The sequence below is a fragment of the Daphnia pulex genome, chromosome 9 (genome assembly GCF_021134715.1).
Source record: "Daphnia pulex isolate KAP4 chromosome 9, ASM2113471v1".
Lineage (NCBI taxonomy): Eukaryota > Metazoa > Arthropoda > Branchiopoda > Diplostraca > Daphniidae > Daphnia > Daphnia pulex.
The window spans coordinates 8,289,435-8,315,994 of NC_060025.1; the positions used below are offsets into that span (position 1 = coordinate 8,289,435).

Below are 26,560 nucleotides of genomic sequence, written 5' to 3' on the forward strand. Positions count from 1 at the left end.
AAAAATTCAAAAGATTAAAAAAAACAAAAAAAAAATTATTACAAGTCAGGTGTCAGGGTTAGTTTAAAATAATTAATCATAGATAAATAATTAATTGTCAGGTTTGAAACAAAACAGAAAAAAAAATAATAGCTGTACACACATCTTCTCTCTGATTTTTTGTGTTCTTTCGATTATACCTCCTTGTTGAATGTGTTAATCGTTTTGATTTCTAATAATAATCGAGACGAAAATAATTACGAAAGAGAATTCACTCGTCAAGATCTGCTCTGCTGTGTATAACATAGTGTGTAGTTACACGTTCGTCACGAGGGGGGATGGAGGACTCTGTTAACACACGCTACACACCACAGACACTTTTTCATATTACATTGTTGAAAACATTATACATGGGACAAACGAAATGGAAAGAATGTTGGTGTCGAACTCGTCATCTGTTTTTATGACGACGACGACGATTTATATCAAAAAGATTTTCAGAGAAAATAATAATAATAATAATTAATTAATTATCAATATTCAATCAATAATAACGCCGAATCGAGAAAAGAATTTGTCAAATTTTCTGTTCATAGCCCTCGCGCGCTGGAAAATTAATTATAGACGAAAGGCAACACTTGTACACACAAATGTGGAACAACCCCAGTCAAATAATTCAACTTAATCCCCTCCACACATACTGAAAACAAAATTAACAAAAACAAAATCTCCCCCCAAGAAAACCAAATAATTTCGAAAAAAATTTGTTGGTATTTTTTTTTTTATTAATTTCTTTTTTTTTTCTTTCGTTTCAAATAAAAAGCTTATTATATTATACATGTTTGACGTTGAGAAAAAATATACAAAGCAGCATTCGACGAATTTCAAAATGTTTTTCCCTTCAATTCGTCACACAACTTTCTTCTTTCCTAGATCTAGTGTATATGTGTGTGCTTCTGTTTTGATAGCTCGTTAAGTCGTTAGTTGGACCGTTTCAAAATGTCACGTGATCGATTTCAAGACCGCGTTCAGTATTTTGTTTATACCCACCAGATAAAAAAAAAACGAAACGGTTCATTATAAATTCTACTCGTAAAAATGTAGGACTAATAATAATAAGAGAGAGAGTTATGACGTCATATAATCTAATATCTTTTTCATTTCTGTTTGAGAATCTAAATTTAAAAAAAAAAATACGTACTTACAGTATATATATAAATGTCAAAATTCGTGTCACGGGCGATATTATGTGAAAATATATATTAAAATGTTTTTGTTTTTTAGTGTGTGTTGTGTGTGTGTGTGGTTCTTAGATTTTCTTGCTGTAATAATCACGGGGCGTGACCGGATGCGAGATTCAGCCCAACAATCGAAAGGCCATTTCATTCTTAACCACTTAAAAAATTAAAAAAATAAATCCCTTTCACGTTGAAGTTTGTTCCCTTTTCTTCTTCTTAAGCGTTTGATTTTTTGTTTTAGTTTAAATTCAAGTCCGGATTGGGACTGAAATTGATATCGTTGACGCTAGCGTGCAGCTGGGCCAACGATTTCGGCGGGAGTTCATCTCTGAAAAGAAGTTCGGGAATCTTGTCGGCGATCTCTTCTTCCTTGTCGTCGTTCTCGCGAAGCTCTTGAGTCCACGGGTAACCGTCCAGCTCGTTCAACTGGACGGCCGGGTCGAGCACATAGCTGGCCGAAGTCGGGATGGGCGACCATGGTTTGTTGTCGTACGACGTCGGGATCGGGTAGACGTTGGGACGTTGAGGTCGGTGGGTTGGCCTGTATGGCGCCGGCCTCACGGGCGGGCGATAAGGCTCTGGTGCCGGCCTGACTGGCGGCCGATAAGGTTCAGGCGCTGAAACGGCCGGCGGGCGATAAGGCTCAGGTGCTGGAGTAGCTGGTGGGCGATAAGGTTCAGGTGCTAGAATGGCCGGCGGATGATAGGGTTCAGGTTCCGGAGTGGTTGGCGGGCGATACGGTTCGGGTGCGGGTCTCACCGGTTCCGGACGGTAAGGATCCGGTTTGAAAGACGACGGAACATTGTAGACCGGCTGGTACGGCGGAGGTGGCGGCGGGGCCGGATAAAACGACGGAGTCGGATAGTAAGGTGCCGGCGGTTTGACGTACGGAGCCGGATGAGGTCGGCTGGGCTGAACCGGTGGCCGATAAGGCAAGAAAGGTTTGTGGTACGGCCCGCCATTGTGCTGGTACGGCGGCTTGGGATACGGCCCGTTCAAAATGAGTCCGTAGAGCGGTCGCTCTGCATCGCCTGAGAATAAGACACACGAAATGTCCGATGAAATCAACGAAAGTTGAAATTATAATTTAAAAAAAAAAATTCGCCGACACGACGACGGGCCATTCCCCCATTTCAAATTTTCACTTTCGTGATCCCGAAAGAAAAAAGGAAAAAGAAAACTCGTTTTGTTATCGCATCTATGGCTAGTCTGTGGGCGTATACGGTCAAACGTTCTAATTCGGAGTTGATGGGATGCATCTGGAGCGTGAGCGGCTAGTTTGCGCGCAATTTAGAAATGAGAGTTTTGGCGTGACAGCTCGGAATGAAGGATCAAGTGAAACGAAATCATCTAGAGGCTATGTAACAAGCTAGTTGCTTAGATTACTAACTGGCAAAAGCTGTCGGTTACAGGGATCAATCGACCATCACCAGACCCGACGAAATGACTGGAACCGGTTACCCGTTACCGGCACTTCCATTTTCGTCAATTTAGTTCTCAGACTAGAAAAATGTGACACGTCCGGACCACTTTCATTTCGCCGTTGTCTTGTATGGAATTTGGTTTGTTTCGACTCGATCGTCTTGGCTGCTGACACCTTGGCGCGAAAAAATGTTGAACTTCAATTGTGATGTCACACGATGCGAATTTTTTGGTCAGTAGATTGCGACACCCAACCCAAAAGGAAAAATAACGGGCTAGACATTAAATAACGAACTGACCAAACCGGACAAGGATTTAATATCAAACTTGTAGGAAAGAAAAAAAACAAAAAAAAAAAACCCCGAAGACTTTCGCGAGACTTTCACGACCGACAAAAACAAAAAGGCGAAAATGGACAGGCCAACAACGGAGGGGGGAAAAGACAACGAAATAAATTGATACGATGGGAGTGCGCAGTATATATAGCTAGCTAGCCGGTACGGCCCCGCGGGTCATACCTTGGCCTCGAATCTTTAAAAAAATGTTGCAACCAAAGGATATAGATAAGCGCAATTAGTAAAATAAAAAAAGAGGTTTTGAAAGAAATGCCGAAATGGTGGACATGTATCCTTTTAACCGGATGAAATGAGATCAATTCTTTGGGTCGAGTATACTGATAATAGTAATAACTATAATAACTACAAGTAGCAGCTGATTAAGTTTAGTCCCTTACAGAAAACTGTTCAATGGGCGAGCGTGAAATAGAGCACGTGGGAACGTGATCGCCGTTTGTACCCGCTACGAACTCGCCGTTGTACCTCGGTCGATAATTTCCGCCTTTTTAAAAAATGTCTAAAATTCAACATGAAACAAAATGATTACCGTAAGCTTTGCTTTTGATTTTGAACGAGGAGATGTCGTCAACTACTAGGACGAGGATCAAGACCAACATCAGGCTGGACGTTAAGGCGCTCTGCGTGACAAAAATTCAATTCAATTACAAACGACCCGGTTATTAAATTCAATTAAAATCCAACAATTAGTGTAAGAGAAGAAGGAAAGATTTTTTCTTTTTTAGTGCTGGTGAGAAAGATATATATGCAACAGGAAAAACCACGCACGATTTTTTTCACTGATAAATTGAACGATAAGGACATCGGACGATGGCGTACAAGTGGCAAAGATGACGACGGTGCCATGATGGCGGATTTGTTTTAACTCCAGCGATCCTCTTTATTCGAAATAAAAACGACGTAAAGTATAGTAGAATCCTCAAAGGTGGTCGACGTTAACAAACAAACACACAAACTGTTGAGTGAAAAATCAAACGAGCCCAACAACAACAACAACAACAACTTTCTGCTGCCAACTTGACTGCAAGTCCGGCGCTTTCTGACTTGTTCAGTCCCGAACACGTTGGGCAAGTTGTGTGGACCGATCACAGCACGGGACCCGACCCCCCTTCCTTTTCCTCTCCATCCCCTCCTACAAGTCGATGGCTGTGGTTTCTTACAGGGAGGAGGGAGGGAATTGCGGTGGTGGTACGTGTCTGGTGAAAGTGTATCACCCAAAAGGTTCCTTTTTTTTCTTTCAACTTCTTACACATTTCCAGTGGCTACTAGAGACTATTAAGACCGTCGTGTGTGCACGTGCTACTGTGAGAGTTCGAGGCTGATTTGAATATGTAATTTACCTAGTAAGACAACCATTTGGGCCACGGGAACTATATTGAAATATGATTTGATGCATTTCGAATGGCCTTTTCTATTTCGTGTTGGAGATGTAAAATTGAAATTTCTTTCAAAATAAAAAAGGGAAAATAAGTTATTTCATTTTTTCGGATGCTGGGCTCTTACCGTCTTCATCAGCAAAGGTGACTCGGTAAAAGTTCGTGCAAGGAGGTTGACCGCCTTAATTGTTCTTCTTTTTCTTTCGTTCCCCTTCATTTGACTTCTGCTAGAAAGTCTACCAGACAGAAAAAGTCGCTTGCTTGCTAACTGCGTTGCTGAGGCTATACGATGCCTGGGCATTATATAATTATCCGCCAAAGAGATAAATGATTGTTTTGGTTCGCCTTTTTTTTTCTTCTTGTCTTTCTCTTTCATTTTCTTTCACAGCCAACAAAAAGCGACGACGAATGAGACAAGTAGGTGGGGAGGGGGGAGAAAAGAGCGGCGACAAAATACAAGGAGAAACTTTCACGCCGATGAAATTCATTTGGTCAGAGGAGGATTTGACAGGGTACCTCCTATGCCGGCGATGCTACGAGAATATTAATGCAACAACAAACTTCAATCTCTCTGTGAATTTAGACTAGAAAAAGAATCATTCTTCCTGCGGGCTGGAGATATATAATTCTAGAGTAGACAACACTGCTGTCCCAATACTGGCCGTTCGTATGCAAATTGACTTTTTTTCCTTAAGCGCTCGAACGATAAAAATTGCCATTTTCATTCGTTTTTTTCCAGCAGCTAAGAAAAAGGAAGGACGGACCCCGTCAGATGGTGGTCCAATTTGCTGGACGACGTACGAGATGCGCGGAAAGTGGACGGACAAAAATACGACACAGCGGAACCTCTGGGCGTCATAACCGACCCCCTTATTATATACTGTTGCGCAACATTATTAGGCATCCGCAGCTTCAGCGCAAGACGTTTATTGTGTTCAAATTGAGACCAGGGTTCAATATTTATCCTTCAGTCTGGCCGCCATTTTTTTCCTATACAACCGCCAATCCCACCGCAAAAGGAAACATGATTAATTGCGTCTATTTTTAAAACAAAGTCAAGTTATTTAAATTGTATACGTCGGTCTATTAATCAATATTTTTAAAGACAAAAAATTTTGAAAGTCGAATGGGAAAGACTACTAAGGAAATGTCGGCGAAATTGTTCGACGACCGCAATTGACAGGCGTCGCTAGGCTTTTGACACATCACACTCGATGACAGGTGCTGCGCACACATTTTGCGTCACCGAATATGCCCAGACTTTGCTGCACACGAGGAAGAAGAAGACAGAAAGGGAAACGACGCCGGAGGAAGTGATGATTGGGTTATGTCGTGAGTGCAAAGAAAGAAAAGAAATAAGAATTTTCGCCATTTCGTCGCTGATGGTGCGGGATTTTCCCGACTAAAAGCCAATGCAAATTTTGAATTTTCTTCCCAGACAACAACAAAAAAATAGCATCGTATCGAAGATTGATGAATGAAAGACTTTTGAACATGGACGGTGAGGTACATTTATGAGCAACAACATCGTGTAGAAAATTTGACAGCTCTTGCAAAAATGGGCGCTGGTCGGTCAGCGATTTTACACTTGCGCTCATATTTTTTCACGTGTGCACATTGCACGAACATTAAATCGCAGACACTTGAGAGTTCGTTGAATCCCAGCAGTAGAAACCGGTTGGTAGAATTTGCGCAGATATTTTTTCTCGACTTTGTCCGTCAACAAAATAAAAATAAAAAAGATCTCAGAAGAAAGTTTCGCTCGAGATATACAATCCCCCCATCATCTTTTATATTACGGCGATTAGTTTAAGAACAAGCTCTCTACAGCAGCTTGTACACACACACAAAAAAAGAACCGCATTCCACACTCAATTGTTTTCTTTGGGCGACTAAAAAAATTTACAAATAACAAAAGACACACGACATATTTTTTGTTTGTCTTAACAAGAACGCGCATAATAAACGGGACGATTAGAATTTAAAAGAAACAAAAAAAGCAAAGCCAAAAATTGACAATGAAAAACTGTGAAAGCGGCCAGGGGGACCAGACCTTGTCCATGAGGGTATACGCAATCATTTCGGAGAAAAATATTTTTTACTGGTTTTATGATCCAGTTGGTCTGTTAAATACGACCTATCCAACGGTGAGATAATAAGTAGAGCCTCCAATAAATATTTCAATCGTAAAAGAAAAAAGTTTGGAGGGGGGTCCACACTACTTTAGATGTGAGGAATCTTCAAGGATGGATGAACCCAGGAGAAAATCTTTTTTATCCTCCCGCCGATCGCTGTGACCGAATTATTGCCGCTTAAACAGTATCAAAAATTTTGTTGGGAAGTCGTTTTTCTCATTCCAATTTCTAAGACTCCCGCTTTTTCCCTGTAATCTGATTTTTCTTTTTCCGGGGGCGTGTAGTCCGCACACACACACAAATAAAAATGTGACCAACTAATTATCCAATTCTCATCGCCAAACAGAAATTGTTTACATTCTTTAATTGTTCTTTTTTCGGGGACCTTCGGGACCTGGTTTGTACACATTTCCTTGTGTACACGACCGGATGACCGAGCCTGAATTTTGTAACTCAATTTCAATCGTTTCGATTAACACAAAAGAGAATTAAACCAGCCAAAATTAAACTCTTTTTGAATTTCGATTTAAATCCTTTGGGAAAGTGTCGTCGTCCTTTTTGGCAAATCTCATTGATATGCCAAATCACGGCCTTCTATTCATTCTTCTTTCTTCCCAGACGATCGGGTCTAAAAATTCACCTGGCTACACCTGACGGAAATTAATCGTCATGCCGCCGATGACCCGAAAGCGACAAAAAGAAAACCCGATAGAGATTTTGGGGTGCGCTCGCTCTTTGTCTCATTTCGACAAGAAAATGTTGTTATTTTTGTCCCCCTGCGGGACACGCGCAACAAGAAAAAATAAAAACTCCTTTAGGGCGAAACAAAAAACAAAAAAAAACGAATCTAGAAAGAAAAACTCTCTCCGTCCGTTTGGCTGTTTGTTCCTTATATAAAAACACACGTAAAAGGCCATCATCCCCCGGAACATTTTGACTCGTATCGCCGTGGTGGATTAGGAGCATGACGAAGAAAAACTTTTTTTAAAAGAGAAATAGAAAGAGGTGCCGAGAGCGTTTGGGATTTGTTACAGGTGCTAGCTAGACTAGGTAGCCGCGTGTTTTTGAACTACGGGCGGCAATGGGTCCAGTCTCTCGGTATAGTTTTCTCCCGTTTCGCTCCATACAGTAGTAGTCTCTCACATGGTCATATAGGGCCGTAGGGGGCTTGCGCCAAGGTGAAATGCGAGGGACCTCCAAGTTGAACAAAATTCATCAGGGTCCCCTTTTACTTCTGCTCTCATAACACGACGACGACCGTCCGTACGAAATCAGAGCCAACCCTTTTCCTCAGGACGGAACGTGACGTTGAATTTAGAAAAACCCCAAACAATGTGTACAAGTGTGACGTGTACAAATGAAGACAATAAGCGTGTAGAATGAACTAGAATGCACCCCAGAAGATTGCATCGTCGGGCCGATTGGCTGGACATTTTTAGACAAAAGTATTCAGAGTATAAAACTGTGTCCAGACTGGACAAAAGGAACGATGCCCAAAAATTCTTTCTCTCCTTCCAGGAGAAGTGAAAAGGAAATGAAATGACGCCGTTTGTGTCATCTCGACGAACAAACGGCTGGAGATCGCACAAAAACCCCCAGTGAAATTGTGTCCTAAAACCAAGTCAAATTTATTTTTATTTTTTTGTCGCTACTTTCCTATTCCCATTCAGCATCTGCGGGCTTTAAATGCATTTACTTTATATGGTCCCTGGACACAAAAAAACAAAAAAATTTAAAAGAGAAAAGGGAGTTGCAAAATGTAGACGAATTGCTCCCGTGTCGGTTGATTTACGTTATAATTGATACGATTTGATGCTGTCTATAGTTATTTACTATGTCTACACCCCCACATACCGAAAATAGTTGTAGGCGAAATTTCATTACAGTTTTTAAAAGAGTATATAACGCGACCCACCCTCTCTGCCTATCAAATGCGTAATGGATATGCCCTGCTATTCGTACTTGATATTTACATAACCAGTGGTTCGTTCGTAAGTAAACAGCAGGTGACGTCTATAATTATCCGAAAAGAAAAAAGAGTTTCGCCATATATTTCTTTATTATACGGGACGACTAAACTTTATTTTTCCAGCTGCAATATTTATATTTGGCCAAACGCCTTTTTCCAGCACGGCATTCGCCCATTTCGAACTCGGAACACACCAACCATCTCTTTAGTGTAGCGTTCACTTTTTATATGGTGGTTGGTAGACTGTGGGGTGTTTTGCAGCCATCAGAAATAAAAGTGTTGGGTCTAAATACAGCAGCCAAACTCATCCTCTCGACGCCCAAAGTAATCGGACAAACTTTTGGGCCAAAATAGGAAAAAAAATAATCGCCAAAGAAAAAGTTTGCCGATTTGAACAAATTTCATTTACAGACACGGCCGGCAAACTTTTCCTTTTTCCCTTGCATGAGAGAGAGAAAATGGCAACAACAATTTGCAGCAGAGATAGGAATCTATCGGGCTATTGTTAATAATACGCAACCCCCCGAGTGTTGTTGTCGACTTCTTTTACGGCACACGTCTACAGCGAAAGTGGACTAGACAAACAAGAGTGTGTCTCTTCAATTGACGCTTTGTTTCTTACCCCTCCCCGGTGTATGTAACACTTGTCCTCGTCGCCGTCATTGTTTCCCATCCGTGGGAAAACCATCAAACGAGATTGTCATTAGACAATAAGACGAACAAGAAACAAGGCGCAATAAGAGGCTACTACTATATGGCTCGGCTGGCATCAAGGCTTTTTTTTACAGTGTGTGATGATGTGACTAAACCTTGTCAAGAAGAAGAAGAAGAACCGCTAGGAGCGGAGAAACCCTCCCTCACTCGACACTTGTGTGTGCCCCTGTTTGGTCCCGATTCTTTCCTTCTTTCTTTGAAATCAAAATCGGATACAGCGCGTCCAGTTAGTTCGTAATTCTTTCTATTCACGAGAAAAAGCCGTGAATTCAAGTCAATCTCCTTTTTCCTTTTCGCAGGTTATTATATTTATTTTTGATGCGAATGCGACGACAGTGTAGTTGTACACGGACTTTCTCCAGTCGCCCATAAATCAATCGCTTAGTTCTTTTTCTTTCTTTCGGGGGAAAAGAAAAATGCCCCGACTCAGCGCGTTTCCATGTCGCAATGAAATAAAAATCGATCCGAAAAATTATACCTCTTTACAGATATTCATCCAACACGGGAAGTGATGAAGATCAACTGATGCCAGTCATTCTTTTGACGTCCTTGTCGACCAATGTTTCACAGCCAAGAAAACCAATCGTATTGTTTCTTTAAGCACCCAAACGTGTCGTATGACACATACTCGTTTTGATTTGTTACGTGAACTTTCTCTCGCTGCGCAAAAACCTTATTTATTATTTCGGACAAAGAACACGAGACAGTTTAAATTGTTATCTTGTGCGACAGTGCCGTCCTGCTGCGCAACAAGATGCATTACACTAGAGGTGACACACGATAACCATTCATGGGTAACTCTTGAAAGAGGCCGAGAGAGAGAGAAAGGAGCGATCGAAACAAGAGTTGAAATAACAAAATCGAATGGTCGCTATTTTATTCCTAGGATAAGATAGAAACCTGCAGGCGAAAAGGTGGAGTCGTAGGCCGATTCCGTTACTGGACATGTCCAGCTGATAGTGCGCCACACTCTCTCCCTTGTTGAAGTCGACCTACTTCTACTCAAAGGAGAGCCAATGATCGCCGTTTGAATTGATACAAATAAATATAGAGAGGACCTCACTATACAACAAACATTTCCAAAGCAAACACCGGCAAAGAGCGGGGGTGATTACGTGATATCTTCTATATGGCAGGTGGGAAAGTGTGTTGTACGACCTGGCAACTTGTATTCGTTGTTTTTTAACCCAAAAAGTCTGTTTTGATTCTGATCGACTGCTGGCTGCACTACATGATCCGCACATTTTCGTCGTCCACTTTCCCTTTTCTCAATTCTGTTTTGGGCGCGCGGGGGGAGTTCAAACGAGTTTTTTTCTTTCTTTCTTTCGAGCTCAACTCTCGAGTGCCATGGCCCAGCGGTTAACGACATTCACCGGAAGTACTACGTCAAAAAAAAAGGCAAAGTTGAGCCGAGCCGAGCCAATCTCAAATTCAAAAAAAAAAAATATCGCGCCAAATTCTTTCACCATCTTCGCTGTTCAATTCAATCGCCATAAATAGAGAATCAATCATTCAATGGCACACTGGATGATCTTTTTACGATATCGACTCCCATCCGGACGTTGGGAATTTCGGGGGTTCGGCGCCGAATCGGAATTCAGTCACGATGAGAGACTCTCACACCGGATCAACAAGACGCCAAGGACGGCGTCGAGGGCCAGGGACATTTTATACCTTTGAATGACACATTCGATCGAAAGTCTTTTGTTTGTTATTTTTTTGCGGTGATGTCAATACAAGTGAAGAGCAACGAAAGTTGCGTGTAAGAATGCGATCTCTATTTTTTTTTGTTGCGTGGCGGGACCCTTGCGTGAAGGCTGCCGGCGCCCTTTTAAGTTCTCTATTTCTAATTTGAATTTTCACGCTCAAATTGAGTCCGAGGTTTATTGGTTCCAACAGTTGATGGAAGTCAATTCGCGCCGATTTTTTTTTTAGCTTTGTACTACCGAAGGCCAGTGATACAAAACGATTTGGGTAAATCAATCACAGCGCATGATGGCCGATGGCTAATTGATCATCGGGCGTTGCGCGTGTGATTTACATGAATAAATAAAGAGGGAAACCGTTCGTGACTTTTTGGAGGTCTGCGGATGGTGAATAGAGGTGAAATTAGTCATCCAACTTTTGATACACAAGTGGTTCTGTTGAAACTCAATTTTCCCAGTCAAGCATCCGCGAAGGGGAACCCATTTTTGTATACGGAATAATGGCCAATTCCCCCAGTTTAAAAAATAAAAAAAATCCCGCCCGGTTGTTATTCTGGTTTGATTCATTCGAAAATTTCGGCAATTTTCCACCTCACCGCATCGCGCGTTATCAAACTCGATTGAACAAAATCACGCGTGTCTAACTTTGTGAGAACGAAATAAAAGAAAGAAAGTATACGGATCTAATAAGGGAACATATGGGCTATTATACCACGGAGACTATAATTTTTTTTTTCTTTCTTGTTTTGTAGGGGGGCAGGTTTTTGTGTAGATGACACCATTACATTTATTTACTAGTCTAATATACTTTGGCCTCCATATTTTCCCCCCACTGAAATTCTAGGGCGAAAAATGCCGGGAGCCACTGAACGAAATTGGTCCCGTAAAAATTCCCAAACAAAAAAGGGACTCGGCGACCTTCTGCACGACAATTTTTTTCAAATTCTTTGGGATTATGTTGTTAATTATATTCCGTTCGTTCTGGGTCACGAAATAATAATGTACAACCACTTCATTTTTTGTTTCTGAAACGTCCAAACTCGGACAAAACAACAACCAAAATAAAATAAAAAACAAAAAGGTAAACATGTCTTCATCGCCATACAGTAAAGTTGAGCTTGGTTTTTCACAAAGGTGGATAACGAAAGAAAGATGGCGAGTTTTAAATTCTTCTAATTGGACGCCTGTGGGAATGAAAGCGGTAGCACACACACACAACCATAGCATCCAACTCGCCACGTATTAGTCAAGGCTAAAAGGTATTTTTTTTTTTTTCTTTTAGGGGAGAAAAGACAAAAGAAAAGGATTGACCATTTTCTCTTTTCTTTCTACAGTAGGTAACACACACAGGTGTCGGCATCCGAGCCGTTAAAAGTTGGCTCGCCGACGTCATGGAATTAAAAAAGAAACGCTTAATTATATAGTCGCAAAAGACTCTGGCGATCTGTTGGCAAATGATGTATTCATCTTTGGGAGGCTTTCCACTTCGATGTTCTTCCTTGATCCTCTTTGATAATTTATTAGCGGAATAATGCCGAGGGGGAATCGCATGTTTAATAGAGGCAAAAACAATGACGGAGCGCATATAATACCGCCTCGTGCCAGACAAGCCCAGCCAAACGGATGGGTTTCAACGTCCAATTTTTCAATGTAGCCAATGCAAATACATACGAGAACGACCGCATAACCAAACGAGAAATAAAGAAGAAATCCTCCGCAAGTTATTCTCAACCGCAAAACGCTATACGCCACACAGCCCCAGCAGTTGGTCCGATTATTTAGCAAACCAGACGAGCTAAGCGAGCTCGAGATATTAACACATTTGAATTGAAGAAGAAGAAGAAAAGCTTCTCAGCTGAAAGGTTGGATTTTAATCTATTCTCAACTTGTATTCAAATGCAAATTTGGGGCTATTTTGCAAATAGATGGACCCCGGCACTCTCACCTCTTGCGCAATCAGTTTTTATATCTCCCGGAGCACGCAATACCTCTATCCGACGACGACCAACGTCTGTCACGTACCCAACTGGTTTGAAAAAGTGTTGCCCATTGTGTGTGTGTGATCATTACAGGTCATTACCCAAAATAGCAACAACGTTCAAACATTTCGGCAATTTGAAAAGATTAAGAGAAAAGTAGACATTTCAACAACAATCATACGACCGGACTATGTACAGAAATCGCCTAGCTTTGATGGAATCAAAGAAAAATAAAAAACGAAAGTGGACGACAGTTTGATCAAGTTGCGACTGTAGCACCTGCCAGAGGATTTATCACAAGAGAAAGGGCGAGTATTGTCAATTAAAATAGACAAGAGTCAGGTTTTCAGTCCGCATCCACCTGAGTGATATTCCCGACAGAAATTTGGCAATACGCGCACCTATGTAATGCCCATTTTTGCAAAAGAGTTTATAGGGCTCAGCTGTTTATTTTTTTGGGCAAGATGCAATAAAAACTTTCTAGCTATTGCGGAATAGGTCACACTGTTTCTGCGTGAGACATGTACACCAGCGAAAGGTCATGATGAAAAGGAAAAACAATGTCCAATAATTCAACATCAAATGGACGCACAGAGAGAGAGAAAGAAGTTTCGCCATCAATAATCATTAGATCCTTGACGTGATTCAATTACACCGAGGCGATGATTGAAAATAAATACGTTTGTATCATTCGATTACCATGAACATTGTTGTTATTAACTTTCATTTCTTTTTGTGAGCCGAAGCGAATAACTGGTTCAATAACAACTCGTCTAGAATTTCATCCGCAACAATTCGGAAACCATCGCCCAGTGACTCGGCGCAAACTTTCCGGTTTTCCCCCTTCTGAAAACGATTTCACTAGTTCCCTTTAAACTAGGATAATTCAATTAAAATTTTTCTTCAAAATGAAATTTCAAAATGAAATTTCAAAATAAATTGTAAAACCCCCGCAACGATTAGTCATCGGTTTCTGCTGACCGCTCCTTACAACTTAGCGAATCAAACCAATAATAAAAATTAAAAAAATGAGCCTTTTAAAAACGAATTCCGACATTGCGGTTACTGCAACCTCCTTTCCATGTACGCAATTGAGAATGGCGGGGGGAATTCCTCAAGTTTGTTACCTTTCCAAGGACCTGGAGGTATTTCGTACCTGGTACGAACGCCACAACGCCAACCGTGGAGATGTTGGGGACCCAGGGTACGTTTTAAAAAAGAAGCATATAGGCAAAGAATTGGCTCGGTACCATATTTCTGGTTCTTTTTTGGTACCTGGTCCCACTCGGTCAGTGTCGAGAGGTGAAATCGAGGCGAACTGTTGTACATAATCAACTCTGGCATCTATATAAATAATAAGGAGAGATTCGTGTCGGTAGATGGGGGAACTATGCTGCGACGTATCAATTGAATTTCACAATAAAAATTCCTACTGGGTCGAGTCGTAAACCAATTCAGCCGAAAAGAACGCCGCCCTTGGAAATATCGTATTGATATTCCGTTCCAACACTTTGAAAGATAGGGAATAAACCAGCAATCAAATGTGTCCCTGAATTGTCAAGTTAATCGAGTCAAGATAAAACCATAAACTCATTTTTAGCCAGAAGCGATCACGACAAATTTAAATAAATTTGAATGCCCCGAACGAAAGATGATTGGAAATTTATTATTCGATTGAATTTTAATTTATGGGGCCGGTCGTAAAATAATGTAAAGACTGAAAGGCCCCGTCACACGCTCGACGAATCCATTCAAATGTTTGCACGCGGAAATTCGGCCAATAATCAAATGCGCAAATTCGGAAGCTGAACGCCCAACACCCGTGTGGTATAATAAATAAGTTTCATTTGCAGCACACATTTCCTCGAAAGAGAGAAGAGTCTACTTTCTATTTAAACAAAAACGAAAAAGAAAGAAATGGTTTGTGTTTGTTTGACCAATTTCACGCCTCAGTCGTGCCCCTATCGAGGAGACGATACGTACACATTTAGCGACGCTATTTACGGCGGACGTGTGTGTGACTCGTTACAGTCTAATCCATACGTCCACGCAAACATATGTGACGCTGTCAGTGTAAATTCTCTTTTGCCTTTTTAAGAGCAGACCAGCGACGAAAAAATGAACAAATTGCCAGGGCATTGAGGACACACATACACATTTTCACCAACATTTTCGACGACTTCCAGCTTTCACGTTTGACACGGAAATCGCTATAGTGCGCCACCGTACAGCTTTAAGAAGCTGTAAAGAGTTTCGGAGATTATTTTCACCTTTTCAATTGAAACAGAACGAGAAAAGATTTTTCCTTTCGCCACTTGCGCGTTGTCGTGAATGATGAAAGAACGGGATTTCAAAGCTCAGATAAAAAAGCGGATAGATGTTACGTTGATACGTTTCAAAACGCTAATGGATATCTACTTATGCGGTTGAGAAATTTCTTTTTTGGTTAAGGACATACAATTCTACTTTTCTTTTCGATAAAAAGTCGTTCAATTGAGATTTTACCCCCGTGTTTTTAAAAATAAAATGTATTTCTAGCGTGTGTGTGTGTGTCTCCCCTGCTGGATATGTATGTTCTACGTCATCGCTAAAATATATATATTTATAGCCTTTGCGCTTTCTAAAAGGAAAAAAATGTTTCACGCAACTTTGGCAACGAAAGAAAAAAACACACACGCAAACATTTATACAACTTTTTTGAGATTTGGATAACGGGAGGAGTTTCAACCAAGAAAAGTTTTTCAACATCATCGACCCCGGAGCGGAAAAACTTTTCTTCTTCTTCTACTTCTCCGCGATGAACTTTGGCGTGTATAATCAGCGACCGTTTGATTTTATCTATCCACTTTGCGTTGGTCCGAGAGACTGAGAAAAAGGATCGCATATGTGTGTCAATTGAAAGATGAATCGCTAGTTTCGCTTTGGCTTTATTTCGAGCGCTCTTTCATGGGAGACTCTCTCGTTAAGCCTTCCAAAAATGGTTAACAAACTCGGGCACTCAAGATTTGAACGAGATGAACGTTGAAAAAAGGGAATAAAGGGGAGCCCCTTTTTAAAATAATAAAAGCTTGACGTCAAAATGACTGGGCAACAAACAAAAAGTGGTGGTTAAGCGTTTGCGGTTTTTATCTCATCAAGATGTTTTTTTAAGAACACCTGGAATGGCCACAAGCGACAAAATGGATCTACTAGCTCGTCGCAGATGCGTCTTTTCCTCAATGAAATATTTCAAAGAGAAAAAGAGGAGCTTGTCATCTGTCTGTCTACACGGAGAGAGTCTCTATGGGCGTATGAAAATGTCGTTAGTCTTGAGAAGAAAAATATGTGTTTACACTGTGTACTACATCACAGAGCAACGCTCGACTGGCTGTAGTTTATCTCGTCTTTCCAACAATGTTGTTCGTTAATGGTCTTTCTTTTATTTAATTCTCGATCATGGCAGCGAGTAAGATTATTTCATTTTCAACTTTACAAAAGATGTTGGCGAGAAAGATAAAAGTCCTGAGAAAACTGACTGTTTCAATTTCTGCAAGCCAAGAATCGACTACACGAAGAACGTTGTGAAAAAAAAAAATTCTGTCCCTCGTGATTCTTGAAAACAAATAAGCAAGAGACAAGATTGTTTTCAATCCTTCGGGGAAATGGGATTAGAGTCAAAGAAGTGCAACTTTATGATCTCGTTTGAAAATTTTAAAACTGTCATACGAGAACAAAGACAATGCAAATTCGGTAAAAGAAAAAACTTGCACTACCCCCAAACTTCTAGCCCGAATGTTGCGGTTGAATTATTAAACTTCATTCAAAAAGTTACCATTTGACTTCAGTCAAACAAACTGTAATCGACCCCATGACAAAACAATTCACGAAGATGTCATCAGTTCGATCGGACACACTGAAGGTGTCAAGATTTGCAAAAAAGTCGTCTGCAAAACCTTAGTAACGACAAAGACAAATACCGTACGCAAAGTAAGCCTTGAAGATTACGTACGAAAAATCGGCAAGAATCAGCACATATGTGAAATGAGCGTAAGAAAAAAAATTGCGCCGACTCACACTGACAGTACAATTATCACAAAAGTGACTTTGGTCACATTTAGTTTGACCTGGATGGGACAAGATAGTTTTGTCGAAAACTATACTGAGCCCCGACTGAATGAAGAAGATGGTGTTGAGGTTAGCCCTCTTCCCGTGAAAGAGTCAATTGATGACTCAGAAATGGACACACTCTGAAAGCGTTATTGATGAAGTCAACGATGACTCATCAAATGAAATATTGACGTGTTTTTGCTCACCGCATTTCGCTGTCAAGGGCAGCTGAGCAACTTACACAACAGTCTTCGAAATGTTGTAACGAAAAGCAAGGCCTCCAAATGGAAAATAGGGTAGATTTGTCCTACCTTGTAGTCCGGGAAATACAGCCAGACATATCCAAGTGATCCATACGCAGAGATGAAGTTGAACACGCCAAACGGGATGAGAGGAAGGGAGTCCTCGTGAATACACACACATTCACATGAGTGTACACGAGGACATGGAAAGAAGGTGGGAAGAAGAGATGTATCAGCTGCAGACTCTCCAATAAAGCAGGATGATCAGGATGTTGTTTACCTACATTAAAAAGTACGGAAATTATTTATGGAAGCCACAACCTGGAAAAGTTAGAATGAGACGACTAGGTACTATACTTTCATTTTTAATAAACGAGAGAATGTAAAGTTTTAATGGAGCACACTGGGCAGAAGTAAGCCATGCATATCATTTCAATACGTAACAGAAGAAAAAGTAATAGGATCACACAATGAATTACCCACCGATGAAGCTGACACCAGTTGCTGCTGATGAGTGATGGCAAGGAAAACTTTTGTATGTTTATGATGATGGCTGGCTCACAACTCACACCTGCAGAATGCAAAAAAGGGCGGCATGAAGTTACAAATGAAACAAAGTAAATGGCAAAAGCATGCCAACCATGCCGTGCATCGATTAAGGGCCAACATGTGCTATACCAAGTTGAAGTCAGGAACCAAAATTGTACAGGTTTGGCACAGTTTACTACTTTTAATTAAAGGCCTCGTTTTAACCTTATTGTAATTCTTAGTTTTAAAGTTATTTACCTGCTAAGAAGTCTCAGATATTGCAGTTAGACCATTGAAGAAGTCTAGGAGACGACTATCACATTTTTGTAATTTAACTTGTGTGAGCTGTTTACTGTTTCTCGTGCCATCATTAATTCAGCACTGTTGCCAAATATAAGTTCCTGTTCACTATAGACTTTCCCGCCAAATTTAACATCCACAGACAAGAAACAACGTGACATGATTTAATGAGGAAAGATAATATTCATTTCACAAGAATTTTCCAAATGAAAATTTAAAAAAATAAAAAATGAGCTAAAAATAAGGTTTTTGAGTAATATTCTACCTGGGTACACGCTCGTACTTTTGTGATTGCGCGGGAATTACACAATTAGGGGAAGCATGGAAATGAATTTGGCTAATGAATGCCTAATAAAATTAGCAATTGCATTCGCTAATCTCAATTACCAGGTAGGTATTCGCTAATCTTTTTCCGATTAGCCATTACCAATTAACCAAACCCCAATTGAGCTTTTATGGTTTTTCTCTCTAATGATGTTTTTAAGAAAACCTGGAATGGCCACAAGCGACAAAATGGATGTACTAGCTCGTCGCAGATGCGTCTTTTCCTCAATGAAATATTTCAAAAAGAAAAAAAGGAGCTTGTCATCTATCTGTCTACACGGAGAGAGTCTCTATGGGCGTATGAAAATGTCGTTAGTCTTGAGAAGAAAAATATGTGTTTACACTGTGTACTACGTCACCGAGCAACGCTCGACTGGTTCTATAGTTTATCTCGTCATTCCAACAAGTTTGTCCGTTAATATGTTTTTTTTTAACAATTACGAGAACAGGTGCGCTAAATTTGCCTCCGGGCTTTGGAAAAATATTTGACCAAATGAAGCCTCCATCTAGTGTTGGATAGCCCAAGTTCGTGTTTGAGCTTCAACAACTTTCTAACAACAACAACAAACGCCAACCGAAAATGTTTCGAATAAAAAAAACTAGAAAACATTTAGATTTTTTTTTTCACCAGTTGATATTATCAATCACTGCCAAAAAGCTAGCGTCGTGCATGCGCAGCTATAGTCGGCGCGGAATGTATAACAAAATTCACTGGGTGTTTCTTTTTGAATTCCCGTTTTTTTTTTTAAATAATAGCATTACGCATTCAAAAAGTGTCTGAATAATTTTTTTTTGTTTCCCCCCGCCTTTTATTTCGTCCTGACAGCATATAGAGAAATTCGCTTGAATATGCGCTGACCGTCTAAAAACAGACCGACGAATTTGGCCAGTTGGCCGATAAGGCAATAACCCCTCGAACGGGCAATTTCACTTTCTATGTACGGTTCACCTTTGCGATGTGACTGGTGTGTGTCTGCCCATGTCTGGGCTGGAGATGGAAGCCAATCCCTTCTCGCATTTTTGTTACAGACAGGTTTGAATTTGCCGCCATTGTCAAAAGGAATTACAACACGCAAAATGTTTTGTTGCTGCAATCCAGACTTTTGAACATGAAAGTCGACTGATCCGCTCAGCCGTGTAAGAAATGGGTTATATGATAATCAGAACTCGTTTTTCTTCTTCTTCTTCAGAAATAAATAAAAATAAAAATGAAATAACAAATAGGCGAGGTAATTTTTTGTGCTAAGACTGTGACAATCGCACAAGCCCCGAAGAAATATATTTGGCAATTCAATATAAATGTCATTCGAAATTGGCATCGAAATACACAAGTATATAAAACATTCTGTAAAATAGTGTCTTTTGTGAAATGGAAAATATTTTAGGCAGGATTTGATAGGGGGAAAGTGATATAACTCTACTTTTGATATTGGAAAAACAGTCTGCGAAGGCAAATAATATTTTCTTTTCCTTTGTTTGGTTGAGCGAGATGAAGTCAGAAAATTTTAAATATGTACACTCATGAAGAATGGTTGACTACCAAGTATCTGTGTCAGATAATGAGTGGGAAGGTGGAGGAGCTGTAAGAATCAAATCGGCTAAAGTGACATTGTAAAAAGAGAATATAAAGTTGGATTAAGTATTGGCATAGAATGATAATATCAAGATAAATCCTATTATATAAACTGTCATCGGGCTAGATCCGATGACGAGATATATCTCTGAGTAGAAGAATTGAATCAAAAAGGAGTCACCATCAAGCTAATCTCATTTCCTTTTTGCGTCTGAATTAAAATACCGACTCCTTATTTTGATTTCTCCGCTGTTGGGTGAAAACAAACAACTTTTGGTGGTAAAAATTAGAAAATACTTTTTGGTTTTTCTAATAAGCAGGAGCCGGAGCGGAGTAAGATGAAGCCTCGTAGGCTGGAGCGGAGTAAGATGGGGCGGAGTAAGATGGGGCGGGGTAAGATGGAGCGTGGTAAGAAGGAGCGGGGTAAGAAGGAGCGTGGTAAGTAGGAGCCTGGTAAGATGGGACGTAGGTAGGAGCGTAGGAAACGGAGTATTGGCTGCCTCCCTTCTTGCCTCCTTTCTTGCCACCGCCGTAAGATGGAGCGTAGGCCGGAGCGTGGTAGGCCGGAGCGGCGTAGGTCGGAGCGTGGTAGGCCGGTGCGGAGTAGGCTGGTGCGGAGTAGGCTGGTGCGGAGTAGGCCGGTGCGGAGTAGACTGGAGCGACGTAGGGTGCTGGGGCGGCGTAGTGGTTACCTCCCTTCTTGCCTCCTTTCTTGCCACCGCCGTATGAAGGAGCGGCGTAGGAAGGAGCGGCATAAGAAGGAGCGGCATAAGAAGAACCACCGGAATAGTCTCCTGATAGAGAAGCGAGTGTGTTAAAAAGAGCATCAAAGTCAAGATCACTGCCCTTGATGGCCTTGAACAATCTCTTTAAGCCCCCCTTGCGCTTCTTGCCACCGCTAGATTTACCGGAAGAGTAAGCAGGAGCTGGATAAGCAGGAGCTGAATAAGACGGAACAGCGTAAGAAGGAGCAGCGTAAGAAGGAGCAGCGTAAGAGGGAGCAGCGTAAGAGGGAGCAGAGTAAGAAGGGTAAGAAGGGTAGGATGGAGCATAGCTAGCGCTGTAATCGCCATCTGTAAAAAAAAATGAATGTGTGCAAAAATCATTAAAAGTTGTTTCAATTATTCAATTCCTTCCGGACGACGGAGGTCAAATCCTTACAGCTGCTTCCACCCTTCTTTCCTCCGGCCATGGAGACCGCTACAAACATGGAGACGACCAGGAGAACCTGTGTCAAAAGAAAATCAATTAAAATCAATTGTGCACACTTGAAAGAATTCGTCGGTTAGTTGTTTTGCACTGTCGGCAGTATTTTTCTTACGGAGAACTTGGCTGCCATTTTCGCTCGGTAGAATTGGTTTTTGAGAGTAGATTTTTATTTGACTGGAGCTGTTGAAGCTGATGACTGTATCCGTTGCTGGTCTGTTCGATGATTGAAGGAGTCACTGCCAAGGCTTTATATACCAATGTGCTGGGCCGATTAGAAATGCGAAAGGAAAATGAAAGGAGGAGGGAGGCGGATTAAAAAAAAAACAGCCACCAGCGTATGGTAGAGATAGGTGTACGTGTATAGGTTTGGGTCAGGTGAATGTGCCAAGAGCCCTGTCACACTGGATGTTGCAGCCGGGGTCGGCGAGCATCCATCGGGGAGGGGAAAATAAAAAAGTGGAACACTTTCCGCTTCTTGCTCCATAGCTGCTGCTGCTGCTGCTCGGCTGTGCTGTCTGCTAAAGGCAAGAACTTGTGCCATTCACCTGCTGCCAGATCCAAGGACGACGGGTCGCGCTCTCTCTCTCTCTCTTAAGGTACACGCGCCCCATCACGGAGACCCCGCTAGTCCCGAATCACGTTTCCCAGCAGTTCAGCCGATATGCCCTACCGCACGACGGGCAGCGACCCGCAATCCTCTGGCTGGGAACACACACATGGTTGGATTAATTCGTTATCTAGAAGGAAAAAAATGCAATTGGCTTCATTTTGAATTTGAAAATTAATTCTAATCATTTTAATAATTTTAATCAAATTTCAACAAAATATTTTAAAACAAATTTCGATTGGCTCCATTTTGAATTTGAAAATTAATTTGAATCTATTTTAATAATTATAAATTAATTTCTAACAAAATAATTAAAAAATTAATTTTATTGGCTTCAATTAAAAATAAAGTTTTGGCTGATATGGGGTAACATTCAAAATTGGCGGGTTATATCGATGTTGAACTGAATTTCTGTGTGACTTTTGAATTTACTTTTATAATTTTTAATCATCAAATTTGGCTAGGTGAAAATTTTATGGAGTGAAGAAGATAGTAAATGTCGTGTTTGATTGTGTGCCCACGTGATTATACGGAGTCTATATAATCACGGGTGAACGTCATCAACGGACAAACGGAAGGGCGTGTCAAGGATTGTTAAGACTCTCACTCAAGTCCAGCAGCAAATCGCTTTCTTGTCGGCATCAATTCTAAAATTATTTTTGTCTGTCTCTGCTGCTACTTAAGCTAGTAAATACGCAGACTGTATCAAACACTATTTCCATCACGTAACACGCGCTCTCCCTTTTTACCTCTTGTTTCCCTTTCTCTCAGTTCAAGAATTCTCTATATTCGCCAGAGACTTTAACCAAATTAACCAGATAGCCCTGTACGTTCGTCTTTTTTCACGGACAACATTCGACAGCCCTGACAATCATCACGTCAAAATCCCGTCTCATCTGAGCTCTAGAAAGAGAAAGGTCTTCTATCCAGTATCGACAAAATTTGGACTTAAAAGGTATTATATAGAATCAAAATAGAGAGAGTCTATCACGTATACATCTAGATATGGTTCGGAAGCGGATCCGGTTCGAATCCGGTACGGCGGGAGTGGATGTTGATACCGACTCTTTGGATAAGCGGACGACGACGACGGCCGGCCGTGTGTGTGAGTTGTGTTTCACGTTCAAGAGAAAATAGAAATTGCGCTGGTCCTGCCGGTAGACCTTGACACGGTCCCTCTCTTTCGTTTTGCAGTGAGTAGCATTTATAATAATCATAATCCATCTTTGAATACATATATACCGGTCAAACGTGAACGAACGAACCAGTTATTTTCCTTTTTTTTCCCAAGTCCAACAGTGCATATAGCCAGGGCCAGCAGCCAACAGTATATAATAAAACATCGGTACAGGTATATAATATAACAATTGTTCATTCAATTGCGGGAGAGAGAGAGATCGTTGTCTTGGTATATCTCTCGGATGTATGGCGAATATCACACACACACACACGGTACACACGAGTCTGTTGGTAGATAAATGGTGTAATGACCGGATCACGTTTAAAAAGGGAAATTCTTTTTTCTGGGAAACTTTTATTTTTTTATTTTCATGCGAATTCGTCATCCATTCCCCCCCGTTGTATAGACTCGTGATTTCAACGTCATGGCCAATTGGCCAACAATCGAGTAGTTTAACACTGTGCCATATTTCTCTCTTAACAGGACGCTGCTGGAAAACTCGTTCAAAAATTCCCTTTTTAGAAAGATTTTAGGGTTTTTATTATCGCCATTCAATATAGAACCAGAATGCTTCAAAATGAAATAATCAGGTTCACGGTGTGTTGGTTTCTTCACAAATCATTTTCACTTTCGATTTCGTTTGAACGCAATTATTACCTTTTTCGATCGTCTGATTCTTTCTTTGACATCGTGATCCAGACACCGCAAACCATTTACAAGAGCCCCTGGGGGTTTAGGAGTTCGCATCAGACTCTCCGGTCTTCATTGTAATGATACCGGTATCCGTCCAAATCTAACCTACATTTAAATGATGCAATATCCTATTCGCCATTTTCTAAATTGAACGTTTCACTAGAACCGAGAGAGAGTGAGAGTGGCCGATGATTATTTCACGATGGAAATCCATACGTGTGTTATCCAGACTACTATTGGCATTGCGTCAGCTGATTATTGGCGTCGGGTTCACCATCCATCGTCGCTTTGTGAAACTCTTTCTAGACTCCCGTTTTTTCTTCTTCTTCCAACATTTCGCTGATGGCTGAAAGAAAGTTCGCCGTTTTGTTTCGATTTTACGTTTTGATTCGAGCAGTAGAGACCTGTTTGACCGGTGCCATACAGTTGCGTAAATGCACATCATCGGGAAAATTAATTTTAACATAGCGGATGGACAGCAGAGTGAAAAAAAAAATAACGAAAGTATCAAAACCCCCCCAACAGGTTAACAACTTCTTTTCTTTTTTCTTTTATTTTTTTCACTTTCGTTTTTGTTTTTCATTCCGGGTAGGTATTTATTACGATGGGGCATTCCACATCCCTTCTCTAACGACCCGTATACGGTTATTGCCCGTCTACATCATTGAACTTCCAATTCAACACCAGGAGAAAATGAAACCGGTTCTTTTTTCTTTTTCATCGAGGTCATTTTTAATTACATATTTTTTCTTACACCGTTTCGAAATGTATTAACCAGAGAGACGATTCGGTATAAAGGAACTTTTTTTGGGGGGGGAGGAAAAATATTTGATTAAAATTATTAGACATAATCGGGTGGATAGATTTTTAAATTTTTAGTACGACCTGTCGATACCCGTGCAAAAAGGGACAGCTTGCTCATGCCATTGAGTAAATCTGCATAGACAGACGAGAGCGAAAGTGGTTTGACACATAAATTAGAAGGGCAACTTACACACACACAGTATCTCGTATACAATTCCTGGCCGTTTTGATTATTCGGTATACAAACAGCGGCAGCCAGTTGCTATAGTTACATTTTTTGGCTTCTTATGAATAGTTGTTGGCCGGAGGATTTTTAATTTTTAATTTTTTTTTCAAAGGGCCACCTGCGAGATTACCCAACGAAAGAAAGAAAGAGAAATGGAATTCCATCCGCTCACTCGCCTCTCATCGCAACACAATAAGTGAGAGTGCGGATTATTATTAAACAATTAATTTATGCAAAAAGAGACGGAGCATATATGCATATACGTGTACAATACGCCTCGTTTTTTTTTTATGATGATGGAGTCTAATTGCTCACGGCCTGCAGCTATTGCATCATCCGATAATTGTTATCGCAATTCACGAATTCTTCACGTTCTCTTCTTTCTCGGGTCGGGTGAATCCAACGAGTTGGCGGCTGTTTTATGGGTCAGTAACAATTTGAAATTATTTGAAACCTTTTAAGGAATTCAACTCGTAAATAATCAACAATCAATCGACTTTATGCCTAAAATTTGATCCCATAAATAGCGTGAAAATCTTTGCACTTTGAAAAAGACTTTGCACTTTGCTTGAAGTGTGTAAAGTTTAAGTATTTTCCGAATTTTATAATTTACCCACAGAGATATAATCGTGAGGTACAAAACAGGGTCTGATCTGCAGTCGTTCTGCAAACGAGTTAATTCAAATAAAACCCTGACTGAATGAATAAAGACGGCGAGAGAATACAGTTGTGCAGTCAACCGCATAGCTCAGGAGTAATCGTATACTACGTCACGATTTATACAATCAACGCCACCAATTAGTCCAAAAGGAAGAATGGGGATACATTTGTCCTACCTTTAAGCCTGGGAATTCACCGAAGGCCAGGCATTCACCGGGTGATCCATCCATCCGCTGACGAGTTGAATCCACCAGACGGAATAAGAAAAAGGGCGTCCACGTGAAATACACCCACAATTACATGGGGTACACGAGGACATTTAAAGAAAGGGATATTTCTCCCATCAAATGGGATGCTGTAAATGAAAAATAAAAAATGGGTTCCGAAAAATGTTTGAAGAAACAACAAAGGAAAAGTTTGAAATGAGACAGCGGGTAAACCCTATTGTTAATAAACAGGAAATTTAAGGTCACAGGAATGAAAGTATTGAAAATCATTACCTAAGTGATGATACTGGATGATGACAGTTCAATAAAGGCATACAAAAAACATGCATATCTTGAGGCTGGCTCAGGCCTGGAATCTGCACGAAGGATGAAAAAGGTTACATAGTGCAAATGAACTGCCATGCAAGTGGACATGGGGCTTACAGGACTAATGCTAGTTGGGAACTAACATTTCACACATTTGGCCCATGTTAAAATCATTCCATTCATATTCTTAGTTCAATTTACCTGCTATGAACAGCATGGAGTGTGTATTAGGCGATTCTATAATGAGACGAGAGTTGACACGAGGTCCACATTTTGGTAATTTTATTTGTTCTGCTATTTTTCGTACAGCCACGTACGTTTCAATACATTCAATTTTCTATATCTTTTAATCTTTAAACATCTTAAACTTCGTCTCTTTTTCGAAGCTTGTGTAAACAAAACTAAAGCAGACGACACTAATGTTACAATTAGCTTAAGATATCGATAGAAATTGTTAAAAATCGACCCCCCCCCCCCGCTAAATTCAAATGGCTCAAAACGACCAAATCGGTTTTCTCATCTGGGCTCGACATCCGCTAAACGAATCGGAATAATTTCATTATCAAATAATTCGTCTCATTAAATAATCGTTACAGCCCCTTAGATAAAACTAAAAATTTACCACGAAATCCATAGTTAATTACTTTTAGACCTCCAAAATAAAACCCCCCAGGACCCTCTTGGAAGCAAAGAGGAAAACATCGAGAGTTATTGAAAAGGAACC

General features: G+C 40.7%; 2 protein-coding genes across 5 annotated transcripts; both read right to left on the bottom strand.

Annotated features, from left to right (window-relative positions):
• Positions 1–257: 257 nt before the first annotated feature.
• On the bottom strand, positions 258–18,088 carry LOC124202712 (vegetative cell wall protein gp1-like). Of its 3 annotated transcripts, XM_046599098.1 has the most exons (4): positions 17,986–18,088; positions 17,683–17,770; positions 17,269–17,479; positions 258–2,248 (listed from the first exon to the last, which is right to left on the bottom strand). In XM_046599098.1, exons 3-4 carry the CDS (start codon positions 17,378–17,380, stop codon positions 1,455–1,457), a joined length of 906 nt encoding a protein of 301 aa, XP_046455054.1. In that variant the 5' UTR covers positions 17,381–17,479; positions 17,683–17,770; positions 17,986–18,088; the 3' UTR covers positions 258–1,454. The 3 variants fall into 3 exon arrangements, with proteins under 3 accessions (XP_046455054.1, XP_046455053.1, XP_046455052.1); XM_046599097.1 differs by lacking the exons at positions 17,269–17,479; positions 17,683–17,770; positions 17,986–18,088 and adding exons at positions 3,522–3,612; positions 3,812–4,312; XM_046599096.1 differs by lacking the exons at positions 17,269–17,479; positions 17,683–17,770; positions 17,986–18,088 and adding exons at positions 3,522–3,612; positions 3,761–4,117.
• Positions 18,089–19,581: 1,493 nt separating this feature from the next.
• Positions 19,582–26,254, bottom strand: LOC124203122 (adhesive plaque matrix protein-like). 2 transcript variants are annotated; one of them, XM_046599712.1, is made up of 7 exons: positions 26,038–26,234; positions 25,804–25,886; positions 25,480–25,658; positions 21,246–21,870; positions 21,086–21,152; positions 20,833–20,997; positions 19,582–20,718 (listed from the first exon to the last, which is right to left on the bottom strand). In XM_046599712.1, the coding sequence occupies exons 4-7, from the start codon at positions 21,261–21,263 to the stop codon at positions 20,234–20,236; spliced, it is 735 nt and encodes a 244-aa protein (XP_046455668.1). In that variant the 5' UTR covers positions 21,264–21,870; positions 25,480–25,658; positions 25,804–25,886; positions 26,038–26,234; the 3' UTR covers positions 19,582–20,233. The 2 variants fall into 2 exon arrangements, with proteins under 2 accessions (XP_046455668.1, XP_046455667.1); XM_046599711.1 differs by having other exon boundaries at positions 19,582–20,997; positions 26,038–26,254.
• Between the last annotated feature and the right edge of the window lie 306 nt (positions 26,255–26,560).

What these genes read in the sequence shown, in the direction of transcription:
- LOC124202712 (XM_046599096.1), bottom strand. Translation starts at nt 3,838, where the DNA reads ATGGCACCGTCGTCATCTTTGCCACTTGTACGCCATCGTCCGATGTCC. An exon ending in ATTTATCAGTGAAAAAAATC is followed by an intron (nt 3,613 to 3,760) that starts GTGCGTGGTTTT and finishes TTTGTCACGCAG; the next exon opens with AGCGCCTTAACGTCCAGCCT. An exon ending in AATCAAAAGCAAAGCTTACG is followed by an intron (nt 2,249 to 3,521) that starts GTAATCATTTTG and finishes TCTTATTCTCAG; the next exon opens with GCGATGCAGAGCGACCGCTC.
- LOC124203122 (XM_046599711.1), bottom strand. An exon ending in AAAGAAGGGTGGAAGCAGCT is followed by an intron (nt 20,998 to 21,085) that starts GTAAGGATTTGA and finishes TTTTTTTTACAG; the next exon opens with ATGGCGATTACAGCGCTAGC.